This window comes from Hippocampus zosterae, chromosome 1, assembly GCF_025434085.1.
Source record: "Hippocampus zosterae strain Florida chromosome 1, ASM2543408v3, whole genome shotgun sequence".
NCBI classification, from domain to species: Eukaryota; Metazoa; Chordata; class Actinopteri; order Syngnathiformes; family Syngnathidae; genus Hippocampus; species Hippocampus zosterae.
In genome coordinates, this window is record NC_067451.1 from 16,805,093 (window position 1) to 16,818,726 (window position 13,634).

At 41.0% G+C, this 13,634-nt stretch overlaps 1 protein-coding gene across 1 annotated transcript; it reads left to right on the plus strand.

Annotated features, from left to right (window-relative positions):
• Positions 1 to 7,071: 7,071 nt before the first annotated feature.
• On the plus strand, positions 7,072 to 9,006 carry LOC127600439 (uncharacterized). The gene is made up of 2 exons (XM_052064985.1): positions 7,072 to 7,715; positions 8,486 to 9,006. Exons 1-2 carry the CDS (start codon positions 7,122 to 7,124, stop codon positions 8,810 to 8,812), a joined length of 921 nt encoding a protein of 306 aa, XP_051920945.1. The 5' UTR covers positions 7,072 to 7,121; the 3' UTR covers positions 8,813 to 9,006.
• The last annotated feature ends 4,628 nt before the right edge of the window (positions 9,007 to 13,634 follow it).

The following is a 13,634-nucleotide window of genomic DNA, read 5'->3' on the forward strand; positions in this document are numbered from 1 at the left end:
CTTTCTTAAAAAAAAGGGGAAAAAAAGACTTCCCATGATGCCTTGCTCTGAGCAGCGAGTGAGTGACCCAGAGCATGGAACAGTGCAATATTAAAAATTAGTACTTCTGTGTTGAGCAGATCGCACAACCATCTTGTGTTTTGTACTGGCTTCACAGAGAATCATCAGTGAAAGGTTCTTTGTTCAAAAGCACACGTTATGCCAAAGTTCAACTTTCATCTTTTCAGTTCATATAATATGCTCCCAAAAGTCTTGGCAATCATTCAGATGTTTTATGTTGTTTTTAGTCAGCAATGTTTTTTTTTTTACTTGGAACGCTGCCATCTGCAATTTTTGTTTAGTCTCTTCCTTAATGTTGAGTCATGAACACTGACCAGAACTGAGACGATCTGACATTTGGTTTGTAAAGTTTGATATTTGGTACATAAACTGATGTGTATTTTTTTTAAACATGACTGTTTGACATCTGGTATAAAAAAGATGATTTTTGGTAGACGTCACTGACATTTGGTCTAAAAATTGTGAGGTTTGATTTGTTAAGTTGAGCGTTTGGTCCAAAACCTTTGATGTTTGGTAAGAAAAATTTCACGTTCGGTGTTGAAAAGGCGATGTTTGCTACAAGAAATTATGATGTTGGCATTGAATCTCCACATCTGGGCACACCCAATCCATCATGATCCGCGCAGTCTGAGCATGAGGTCGGTAGGGTCGGCAACTGGGTTCCCTTCCTTCCATGTGTAGCTGTCTCTTTAAACCTCATTTAAACCTCCTTTTCAGTCTCGAGGGCCACCACTGGAAATCTGGAGTTCACCCTGAAGCGAGGAATGAGTGAACGACGCCACCTTTTGTTCACACTCCTGCAGCAGATGCTGGCAGCATAGCAGGGGAATGTGTAGAATGAAAAGGAGGCAGGTACATAGATCACCTTCATCTCCCCGAGGTCTGAACAAAGCTAAAAAGATGGACTTGTCCTCCATAGAAGAAACTGCAGTGCGCTTGTTTGAAGTTATACACAAGCGAGATGGTTTTGCTTTGCTTTCTTTGTCCCCCGAGAGAAGTTCAGCTACAAAAAACATGAAGTGTGTGTTAGCTTCACTGAACACAAAACAACAACATACCAAGCACCAATCTTTGAGTTGTATGTGACTTGTTACATTCTCGAGCCTTAATTTGAAACCCTAGCCCAGGTTAGGGCATTTGAAAACCGACGGTAATTTGAAACAAGAACTGTGGTGTGAAACAGTAAGTGGAAATGCTAACCTTGGCAGGGAATCCTATTTTGAAACCCTAAACCTGGCTTAAAAAACATAATTTGAAAATCTATCTTGAAATCCTAACACTATCTGGAAATCCTATTTTGAAACCCTAAACTGAGTTTGAAACCCTAATTTGAAACCAAAACCCTTTCTTGAAACCCTAATTTGAAATTCTATCCCTATCTTTAAAATTTTAATTTAAAAATCCTAACCCTGGTTTGAAACCCGAATTTCAAACAACAGCTCTTTCTTGAGCCCCCATTTTGACATCGTAACCCTGGCTAGAAACCCAAACAAAGACTTTCAACACTAATTTCGAATCATACCCCTGTCTAGTAACCCTCACATGAAAACCTAACTATGTCTTTCAACTCCGGTCCTCAAAGGCCGCTATCATGCATGTTTCAGATATGTTCCTCCTTCAACCTTCATCAGGATCCTGAAGAGCTTGCTGATGAGCTGATCATTTGAATCGGGTGTCTTGGAGGAGGGTCGGAAGACATCTACAACAAGCTGGATAGGGGCTGGGCACCACCGATCTAAAAGGATAGCGGCCCTTGAATACCGGAGTTTGACACCTGTGCTTCAAACCCTGCGTTGAAACCATAACCTTAGTTTGAAACCCTCACTCGGAACCCTCACCCTGGCATGAAACGCTGATAGTTTTTGAGCTTAGAAAAATATTGTTATGCCGAGTCTTCTGTGCTATTCGGTGGTGTCACCCACATTTTGACTCATAGAACAATCTGTTGAAGTGTTGTGCTTTAATGACGCCGGCGTCGGTTTCATTTCCCTTAAAGCGAGGGAACCACAGGTGCCCTTTCATGTAATCCATTTCCTTCTATTTGCATACATGCATAATACATGACATCACAGCGTTCCCCTGGCCCAGCGTCCGACGAGACACCGGCACTATTATTAGTATGCTGGATGCCGCCGGCAGCGCCAGTCCGTTCCTCTCGGTTTAAATTACACGAGACTGAAGGGTTGCGGTGTCCTCACTGCTCTTTCTGCGCCCGCATTCGCCTGTTTCATTCCAGACGGGCTCACGGCGGGCGGCGGTCTAATCCCATCTGATTTGGTGGGGAAAGACAGTGAGAAAGAGCAGTGGGGTGGACTGTCAATCAGAGGCCTGCCAACATTTAGGCCACTGAACCTTAAATGCAGTCTCTGGTAAACACTGAAAATGTTTCCTCTACTCTAACAACCATTTGGGAGAAACTTATATACTGTAGAGTTGATATTTTTAGAAAATTAAAGAGGAGTCATTTAGATTTTTTTTTTATTTTAAGCCATTGTTAGGACATCAAATCAATTTCAAATCGATTCTCAATTTAGGGCTTTGAAGTACAGTTTAAAGCCAGGGTCATGGTTACAACATTCGTGATTCAAGTTAGCGTGAGGGTTTGAAGTCGGGGAAAGACTTTCAATGAACTGTTTCAAACCGGGGTTAGGCATTCAAAGTCCGGGTTAGATTTAAGTTTTCAAGTCTGGTATAGAGGTTCAAAAGTGTTTCAAGACGGTGTTGGAGTTCAAGCTGGGGTTAGTCTTTCACTGTAAGCTTTCAAGCCAGAGTTTAAGTTCAATTTTAGGTTTGCCAGCCAGTGTTAAGGTCTCAAGTCTCATGGTTATGACAGAGTGCTGGCACAGACACTGGTCCTCACTTTTTATTTTGGCCTCTGTTTAAAAGTGATGGAAAGTCAGAAAATGTATTTATAGTAATACTGTGTGTTCTATGCACTGACACTGATCCAAACACAGTATTCCAAATTAATTTTGCATTTATGGAATATGAATTAAGATGACGATGCCCTCCGTCTTTATCCATCTCAAGGGGATGCCGTTTTGCCACTTGCTGTCGACTGAAAATAACCTCACAGTGCCTAAGGGCTCAGTTTATGAACGTCATATGACCAAACCCAGAAAACAGGTGAGCTGTGGCTTTTGCTACCTGAGCCCTCGGGCACTGTGATGTCGTTTTCAGGCGACAGCAAATGCCAGTACAAGGAAAAATGGCAGCCCCCTCAGATGGATAAACATGGGTGGATTTTATTTTTTGTGTGCCTAATTTATATTCCACAAATGCAACATTAATCGGAATATCGTGATAACTGTCGAGTAATGAAGATGCTTAGAACATATTGCTGTAAATGCATCCCGAGCTGACTTTGGGCAGTAAGCAGGGTTCCGCCCTGAACTGATTGTCTATGCGTGCCCTGCGACTGGCTGGCAAACAACCTTTCACATGCACAGGTGTCAAACTCAAGGCCCATGGGCAAAATCTGGCCCACCACATCATTTTATGTGGCTCCTGCCGAAAGAAAATCATGTGTGTCAACTTGCATAATCCTTGCTAAAATCTGTACTGAAATGTGAAATTATCACGTGTCATGAATGATGTTGAGATTTTGCAATCATTTTGTTGCCCCGTTTACACTCACTTGAACAATAATTGACAACGTATTATGGGCGACTGATTTCAAAACTAGTAATCCATGAATGTGTTGTGTACGACTAATAATGAATTCTACACCCCGATTTAGTGTTCCATGAACCTATCCTGTATGTTTGTGTAATCCGGGAGGAAGCCGGCGTACCTCGAGAAAATTAACGCAAGCACGGGGAGAATATGCAAAAACTGAGGACGGCTGGAGCCCGGGATCAAATCCTGGACCTCCGTACTGTGATGGTGGATGTGCTAATCAGTCGACCCCCATGCTGCCTCCTTCAATGCCTCTCACTGAAAATAACATGACAAGACAAAAACCCCTTTTTACTTGAACATGAAAAATGAAATAAAAATAGAATTAGAAATTAAACAAGAAAAGGGGATATGGTTAATGTTAGGTTAGTAGAAGAGCAAGTAAGGGACAGTGTAGACAGTAAATTTAGATTTGTGTTTGGGTTAGGATAATGTTAAGGATTGGGTCAGGCTAAGGCTTTGTGTTGTCATTCAGCTCACGAGACATTGTAGTGCAAGAAATATGGAGTATCCCTGGAAAAAAAAAATCTGTAAAAAGCCTCCCCACCCCAATGTTTTCTCTGCACATATTTAAAACAACGTTCACGCATTGCAAGTAATGTGGACAGGAAAGCATCTGACACACCGCCGGCAGCACCTCACACTGAGTGAGTGTGCACGGCTATCTTTCAACAAACCTCTGTTGTGAATGCGGCGTGTCCACGCGCGGGTACACGAAGGCCGCGGTGGCAGCCATTAGCCGGAGGCACGGCCTGCACGAGCGTGTGGGTCAGAGTTCTGAATCTGGAGGATTTGTGTGCCGTGTGGCCATAAACAGAGTGAATGGCAGGAATGATGACGGCGGCGGTGAGAGAGACCATTAGCCACCCATATAATTGCAAGCACCACCGCCACCCTGCAGAAGCAGCCGTCTGAATGACGTCTGCTTTTGCAAAGGAGGACAGCAAACCATTACCTGGAAGGGAATTGGAGCTTCTGCTGATGCCTGCACAAGCACATTTGGGCTGGTAAATGGTTCATCAAACAGGCCCGGACCTCCCAACACACCCTGAGGCGACGCCACACATTGAAAAATAATTTTTAATTCTTATTGATTGAATGCATTTAATTAGCAAAATCATTTCATCCTACACATTCCCCATACCCTTCTATTTTTTTTCCTTCAGGTTGGAATGTTATTTTTAATCAACTCGCATTTGTCTTTCACCCGTCATGTCTGATCGGCGCCGGAGATTCACGTCAAACATTTAACATAGATACAGTAATAAGAAATCAACATCGGTAATGGTGGCGAGGAACGAGGAGATTTTTTTTATGATGAAGCAATGCGTTTGTTCTCTGGAAACACTTTGGATTTTGCAAGAAAGGAAATTGTCTTGATAAGACGGTTGCCAGGTATAGTCTTGTCAAATGTGAAATTGTAACGAGAACATGACTATTTGTCATCGCGTATCTGCTGTCATCCTGGCATCACAAATAGCAAGAAACCTGCAATGAATCATCAGCAGCGGTTGCCGTGCAAGGTAGTGGCACAGACCCAACGGAGATTGCTGCCTTATTTCTTCTAAAACTCAATCATAAATCTCCTCGTGCTCAAAGAATTACTTTTTACGCAGCACGCAAAGAAGTGTCTTGCTGTCAGACCATGTAGACCAGCCGCTAATTTTGAAAAATAATCAGCAAAATTCTTTACTGTTACATACAATACAACAATCACAGCAGCAGGTTCATTTCATGTGAAAATAAGTTTAATACTGGTGTATATTGTTTTTTTGTTCCACAAATTATAATGTTTAATTTTGTTAAGAATGTGTGACACCCTTTATTAAAATGTTTTCTTTACATTGATGCTTTGATGCAGAAAAACAACCATCTTATTCAAATAGGGTGAGTTAGTGTTTATAAAAACAGAACTTATTTGTTCTGTTAGCAATGATGTTGTTGTTTTTGTTTTGTTTTTTACATTTGTTTTACATTTTACACACAATATTCTGTTGTGTTTATTTGACATTACCATTAATTAGTCAAGGTTTATTTACAAAAAAAGGCAATGGTTACACAACCTGAAATATCGGATCAAAATAGCTTTTATCGGATCAAATTGTATCATTCCAAGAACCTTACGCGATTGTTTGTACCAAAAAAGTCGGAGCGTAGGTTCCAGAATGCTTACCAAGTCTTAGATAAGTAACTTTTCCATGAGTTTCCCATATTTTAGTTACTGCGTCAAGATTTGGGGTAAAATTACGTAAATCCAGTTGGTTCACTAACAACTTTACAAGCAAACACAATAAGAATCATCCTCAAAATAAGTAAAATCATTGATGCATGTGTGCACACGCCTGTTTTCATGTAAACATGTATAGTTGCGACAGTATATGTAGGTAGATATATGCACGATGAATTATGCTTCCCTATTCCAGTTCGTACGACTGGTATTTGATTGACAGTTGACAGCTGAGTGGGCCATGATTTCAGCACATTTGGCGGGCACATTTTAGAGTGGAGAAAATAACTTGATTCTCCCACCCTCCAATTTTGAACCCTCTTTTACAGTAATTGATGATTTTTTTTCAATCTTTCAATTTTGTCAAAGATTGTTCAAAACACACAGGGTTGTTCAAACAAAGACCTTAATTTTCACTTTACGGTGACTTTAGGTGTCGAGTGTGAGACACCTATGCTATTATGCATTTTCACGCAGTGCTGAGAGTGAGGGTTAGCTACAGGGGCAGATCGCTGTGCATTGTGGTGGCGAGCGAGGCTGCTAATTGTAGGTCTTTGGCGACTAACTCCAACCGTGGGCTCTCAGCGTGCCAGGCAGGGAATTGACTGGAATAAATACACCACATAAGCAGGCTGCAGTATCAAAGTGTGCAAGCTGTTTCATCACACTTGCTTGTTTGGATGATTTGCAGACAAGAGAAACTACTTCAGTTTTGGCAAAGTTAAAGTTACGGAGCCCCTAAGGGGACATGGAAGGAAAAAAAAAACTTTGCGAGATCTCACAAAGTAATGCGAGATCTTGCAAAGAAAGATTGCGAGATCTCGCAATACTTTATTTATTTATTTTTAATGGTCGTTGACGTGCTTCCGGGTCATCGTACGTGCTTCCGGGTCATCGTACGTGTAAGCGGAGACAACAGTTATGGAGCGTGTTCAACCGTTCGTGAGTTTAATAGAATTTTACTTTGAAATTGGCCTGAAATACAAATACATTAAATCTGTTCTTGATGTTAAGTACGGTTTCCAAATAAGTGAAAGACATTTGAAGCGAGTGCTGAACCAAAGAGGACTATTTCGTCGGAAAACGTTCAATGACTTGTATTGACTTCATTCGCAACCAATTGCAGCATTCCGGACAACTACACGGTTACAGGTGGATGTACAGTGAGTGCAGAGAATATGGACTTCTTGTCAGGAAAGAGGACGTTCGTCTGGTCCTGAAAGAGTTGGATCCGAGAGGAGTGTCGTTAAGGCAAACAAGACGTCTGAGACGGCGAAACTACTTCTCCAAAGGGCCAAATTTTATATGGCACATGGACTCCTATGACAAACTGAAACCATTTGGAATTTGTATCAATGGGGCTATTGATGGGTTTTCAAGGAAAATAATGTGGCTCAATGCCTACATAACAAGTAGTAACCCGAAGTTGATTGGAGGTTACTACATCGACGTTGTGCACCGTTTGGGGGGTTGTCCTCGAATCGTTCGAGCTGATCTTGGGACTGAAAATGGTCACGTTAAAGGCTTCCAGCGTTTCCTGGTTCCAATACCGCCAGGCAGCACTCTTGACAGTTACTTGGATGGAGCCAGCACCGCCAATCAAAGAATTGAATATTGGTGGCGGTTTCTTCGCAGCCAGTGCATGGAGTTCTGGTTATCCCTCTTCACAGACCTCAGAGACAATGGCTTCTTTGATGGTGGATTTCTGGACAAAAACATCCTACAATTTTGTTGCATGGGACTTATTCAGGTGAGTTCATACATTCTGGTAGACTCATTAATTAAATGGGTATTTTTGTATGTGAGAGTGAGTTGATGGGAAAGTGGACAGAAACACAAAAGAAGGAAAGAAGATAATGGTGTGTTATCACGGGTTGAAGGTGAAGGAAAAGTGGGGAGTGGTGAGATGTGGTACAAATGAGAGGGGAGTGTCACGTTGTGCCCGAAGCGATGGAAAGATCGCTTCATGCACAACAAAATAAGGAGGTGGATCCCCAAAAAAGCAGACACGTAAAAGGATTTTGTCAGAGAACAAAGGGAGTCTTTAATAAAGAACACAAAATACCCGACAGGGAAAAATAACAAAAAGCGCTGGTCAAAATAAGGACCAGGGAAGGAATAAAGGGAACAACCGAAAACGCTCGCGGAAAACAAATGGCGAGGACGGTCTGATTAGACAAGTGTATGAATTTCATGCGAGAAGAATAATGAGGCGTAGTAACAGCCACAAGGCTAGGAGGCAACGAGTAATCAAGGTAGGAATCTGAGCGAGAGAATAATGGCACGGCGTGGAATTCTCCGGCAGTGAGTCGACTGCCAGAGCGTCCTAATAAAGGCAGAGTAATCACCGACCAACACGTAACAGGTGTGTGGGCGGAGGAGAGAAAGCCCGCCCCCTGCTGGCAAACACGGGACGTGACAGGGAGGAGTGAGACAAAAAAAGCAGCTTCATGCTAAAATTTCTGGCTCATAAAACTCTGGCAACTCTTATTTAACCTGTCTGAATATTATTTTCAACAGGATGAGTTGGATGACATGGCCCTAGTTTGGAACAGCCATCTCATCAGGCCCTCAAAGAACATGAATGTCCCCTGTGGTCGGCCCAACGTGATGTATACGTTACCTGGACTTTATGGTACAAGGGACTTCCTCTCCCCAGTTGACAATAAACAAGTTCAACTGTGCAAAAGCCAGTGTGTCTTTCGTTTGACCATGCCTTGTGATCCAGATGTATTTGCATTGTGTGCTTTTTTAATGGCCCAGTCCGATCTAATGCCACGAAAAGATCCATTTCAGGCTGTGAACTTGTATTTACACCTCAGAGAGGCCCTCACAGCTACTCTTTAAGATACGATAAGAAAACCTTTATTAGTCTCGCAATGGAGAAATTCCCAATTCACAGCAGCAAATTTATGAAGGGAAGAATATAAAATATACAAAATATAGGAGCTGCTGGAAAGGCAGCCACTCTCGCGGCGCCATTTTGAAGTCAAAATAACACAACACATAGGACAGACAGCCGTGCAATCTTCACCAATTTTCTGCATACACTTTATAAATGACAGCCATCTGTTTTGCTTGGTGTTTAGACCAAACTATATTACGGCTCCTCAACTGGTGTGAGAAGTAACATTTACTGACGCCTGAATTTGACCATTGTCATTTCTTTGATCACTTCACCTTCAAAGGATAATTGAAACACTTTTGATGACAAATAATATATAGCCATCATAATTAAAAACATTGTTTATCTGCTGTTTTTCTACCTGTATATGGACAACATATTTGATCTACAATATAAAATGTTTGTCAAAGCATTAATGGTGTAAATAAACATTATTTCTTGCTGACTTTATACACAAATACTTAACCAACGTGGATGCTGAGGAGTATTCCTGGATAATTGTATATCATCCCAATAGAATTTTCACCTGCCTGTAAATGATGACTACGTAATTGTCACTCCTCACTTTCGTCAGCAGGTGGTTTCTTGTGTTTAAAAAAAAACTGTTAAGAATGTTTTGGAACAAATTTTATTCACATTGACAAATTCTTACAAACATCAATCTCAACATTTTAAATGGAATATAAAACTTCAGAACTTTGGGTAAAACTGAAAACTCCCATCTTGCCGGAAACCATCATGAGAATAAGTGGTAATTATATTTGCCCATTTGCTCTTCAGTCATCAGAAATTACTGCCATGTCAACCTGCAAAGGTAAATTGTGAGAATGAATACTTGAAATTTTGACTTAATAACTTTTAACAAATGTAACATGAGTGAGGGTACAGAGTAGTCATTATTTGTATTCAATATCACATAATAATAATAATACATCAGGAAGAAGCAGCACATTTACTAACTGTGATGTCTTTTTAAAATTGTGTTACATAAAGTCATTATTGTAAGAACTAAGAACATCAACAGTACAGGTAGAGTAGATAGAAATGCTAGCTTCACTTTCCCCGCCAAGTTAGTTTCTCACTGTATTTGGAGGTCTGCATGACCAATTACTACTACGATTAATAATAATAATAGAATTTATGTAATGCTTTTCTTACTTCTCAAAAGAATCAAACGGTTTGCACTACAGTAGCGTATTTACAAAACAGAAAATTAACAGTAGGGAAAGTGAGCGTGTCGGAGCCAGTGTCCATTTTGCTCTTGTTACGCTTATTATGTTAGTGTATGGCTGTATGCCCACCTTGTCTCTTTTCATGCGCGTAATGTCCATCTGAGTGACATTTCTTGATCGCAAGAATGTTCCAAGTCCTCCTCCATGATTCTCTCCTCCCCCGAGGTAGTGTTGTCTCTCAAATGAGCCGCGCACGTGATTCTCTCCTCCTCCGAGGTTGTGTAGTCTCTCAAATTAGCCGCGCACGACAGTCAACATTCGCCAAGCTGACCCGGAAGTATATCAACGCGCATGAAAAGATTGCGAGATCTCGCAATCTTTCTTTGCAAGATCTCGCAATCTTTCTTTGCGAGATCTCGCATTACTTTGCGAGATCTCGCAAAGTTTTTTTTTTCCTTCCATGTCCCCTTAGGGGCTCCGTATAAAGTGGCCCAAAGTTGAGTGGAATTGTTTTTGAGCTTGTTGTTGTTGTTTTTTTTCTGAGCATTGCTATGGGCAAATACCAGTGACTGGTGAACACCAACATCTACTCGGTTTAGGAGAAAATAAGGTTTTAGTATTAGGGTAGTCTCATGTTAGTTTAGTGCTTGGGTAAGGATTATGTTCAAGGCAGTCGCGTGCTTTCAAAGTGTGCAAAGTCTTCTCTGCTGCCCTAACCTTTATTAAAAGCACTGATGTGCATTTAATACATTTATACATTTGTAAAATATTGTATACGTTTATTTCCAACTGTCTTTTGTCTTAGTTCAATAAAGTGTGTATTGGCAGTGCAGTTTAAAGTAATTTGTGGGTTATTGTTTTTATTATTATTCATAATATTATTTTGTCCAATCAAATTTAATCTTCCGTGTTTTGTGATAACGGTGTGAATTTACCAAGGCCTTGAGATGCAGGATTGCAGGCCTCGTGCTGTAAAATCTATGTCATATTATTATTATATTTTAACAATTAAGAATTAAATATTGGAGGGCCTTTATGATTCCCTTCTGGGCAGGTCAGCACTTTTCCATCCTGTGATTGGTTCACAGCAACTCGTGTTAGAATCATTGCATGAAGCTGGGAGCGGACGAATGTCTGTCGTGACTGAAAATTCATTTTCAAGATGGACTTTTCAAAAAAAGCAAACAAAACCTTTACGTTATGAGTCGGACACGCTTGAAGCTCGCCCCTCTCAACATGTGCCCTGCCCGCACTACACTCGGGGCTTGCGACAAGCTCCGGGTGTAGTCTGCCTTTTTGTCTGGAGTCAGTTGGCATACACTACAGCATCCGTGACCATGAGGAGGAGAATTAAGGGGTTGGTAGGGATTGCTTAGAATGAAGGCCTGTATCTGAAAAGTATGGCCCGCTACTGGTTCAAGATCAAGTTGGGTTAATTCAGTGTTTCTCAAATAGTTCCAGGGGGGCGCGAGGCTCCGTCAAGGGGGGCGCGTTTGACCTCGGGGAAGATGCTTTAAATTTTTTTTACTGTCCTAAAATAACGTGCAGTTGCATCTCCACTACATTAGGGGGCAGTGGCGCTCTCATTGGCAGAGTTTGCACAGGGAGCATTCTCAGGGAGGAATTATGACGAGGCGTATGAAGCGCTTGGCTTCAATGTGACTGCGGTGCCAGACGAGGAAAGCTTGATGTGCTTACTGTGTCTAAAAATTTGGTAGCGGACAGCATGAAGTCAAATAAATTAAGGCGTCACTTAAAGACTTTACACCCCAATCACGCTGATAAGCTGCTTGAGTTTTTTTCAGCAAAAACATGCTGAATATTGCCAACAATCATGCCGCTTTGTGACTGCTACTTCATTAAAGTAAAATACAGGTCCCGGCTACACATTGAGCAGGAGCCGAGAGTTGCTGTGTCCTGCTTCAAACCTCGCTTCAAAAAGCTCTGCATTGCAAAACGTGCTTATTGTAGCCATTAATCCAGACATCATCTTGGATTTAAAAAAAAGCACAGATACTTTTATATATTTTTGTTTTGATGGTTAAAGTTTTTTTTTTTTAAATTTAATATTGTGCTCCTGAAATAATGTTGGTGATTAGTTTGAATGCATTATTAGCTATTGATTTTATGTAATATTATTTTTCATTATTTTTCGTATGGTTTGACATGGTCAGTCAAAAATATTTATTGTTAAATTAAGGATTTATTGTTATTTTTGAATTTCAGATGCACTTTAAATCTTTTCTTTTCCAGTTACTAAAGCTATTCTTTGTTGTAAGGTGGTCTATAACGTTGGTCCATCTGTCTTTCTTTTTTTATTCTATTATACGTTAATAAGGATACAATGTTATGCAAAGGTGTACTTATAACAATTTTATAGACAAATTATAGTATTTATAGTCGTGCGGCGGTGGGTGGGGGGTTGGGGGGGTGTTTTCCTCTTCCTTGAAAATAATTGAGAACCACTGGGTTAATTTGATGGTAAGGTAATGGTAGAGTTAGGATGAGCGTAATGTTAGAGTTTGGGTTAAAAACACACACACACACACACACACACACACACACACACACACACACACACACACACACACACACACATACACACAGCTTGTAATATCCTGACATTGTATTAAATCCCTTCAAGCTTTTGTGAGTCCAAACACAGAAGTAGCAAGATCTTATCAAGGGACTCTCCTCGTCTCAACTTGGCTTCAGCCGGATGGGCAGTTTCTTTATCTCTAGGCACGACTGAACCGGCGCACACTTTATACTCCCACTCTAATCGCGGCCTCTCTCGCCAACGGTCATTGTTGGCCATTTGCTGTTTCTCTCTGTTGTATCCTACAAAAGCAACATTCTCTCCAGCCCCACACAATCTGTCCTGGGAAGCTGACCTCTCATTTCTTTGGGTTTTAGAACTAAAGCAGCGCCTTGATTTATTAGTGTCGTTCCTTCACTGATCGCACTCATAACTCAAAACACTCATATCTCAAATCTTCTTCCCCCATTAAAGGAATCGAAATACCATTAATCTGTTCCAGAACACAAGCATTTTTTGTGTAACATGCTAATTAGAAAAATAGCACTCTTCAGTATTGTGATTTTCAAGATACACATTAATAGCAATATTTAAATAGCGTGCATAGAATTAAACAGTTTGTGCATCATGATTAATTCATGGTGGGGCTCCCTCTGGCATGCCAACCTTGCCCACCAGGAGGCAGTAAAATTCATACATACTGATAGACGCAAAGAAGACATCTGCTCAGTATGCTGCAATAATGTTCGATGTTTTTCAAAGAAGATAAAGAATACATACTTCTGATTATTGTCAAATTGTCTTCCTACATATGTTAATGCACTGTTTGTGTTCAAGTATCCGTTGCTTAAAGGGTTGTAGCGGGGCCGATGTTTGTTTCATTAACCTGTCTATGGTGTTTTCTGGAGGCTGTACCAAAGTCAAGCATCTCTTGAAAGGAAATCATCTTATTGCACGTTTGGAGTCATTTCACAGCTGCTGACAGCGAGTGATGCCTGTCACCGGACGACTCGACTCGGCTGACGCATGCTGACGTGCTGGGACACCGCGTGT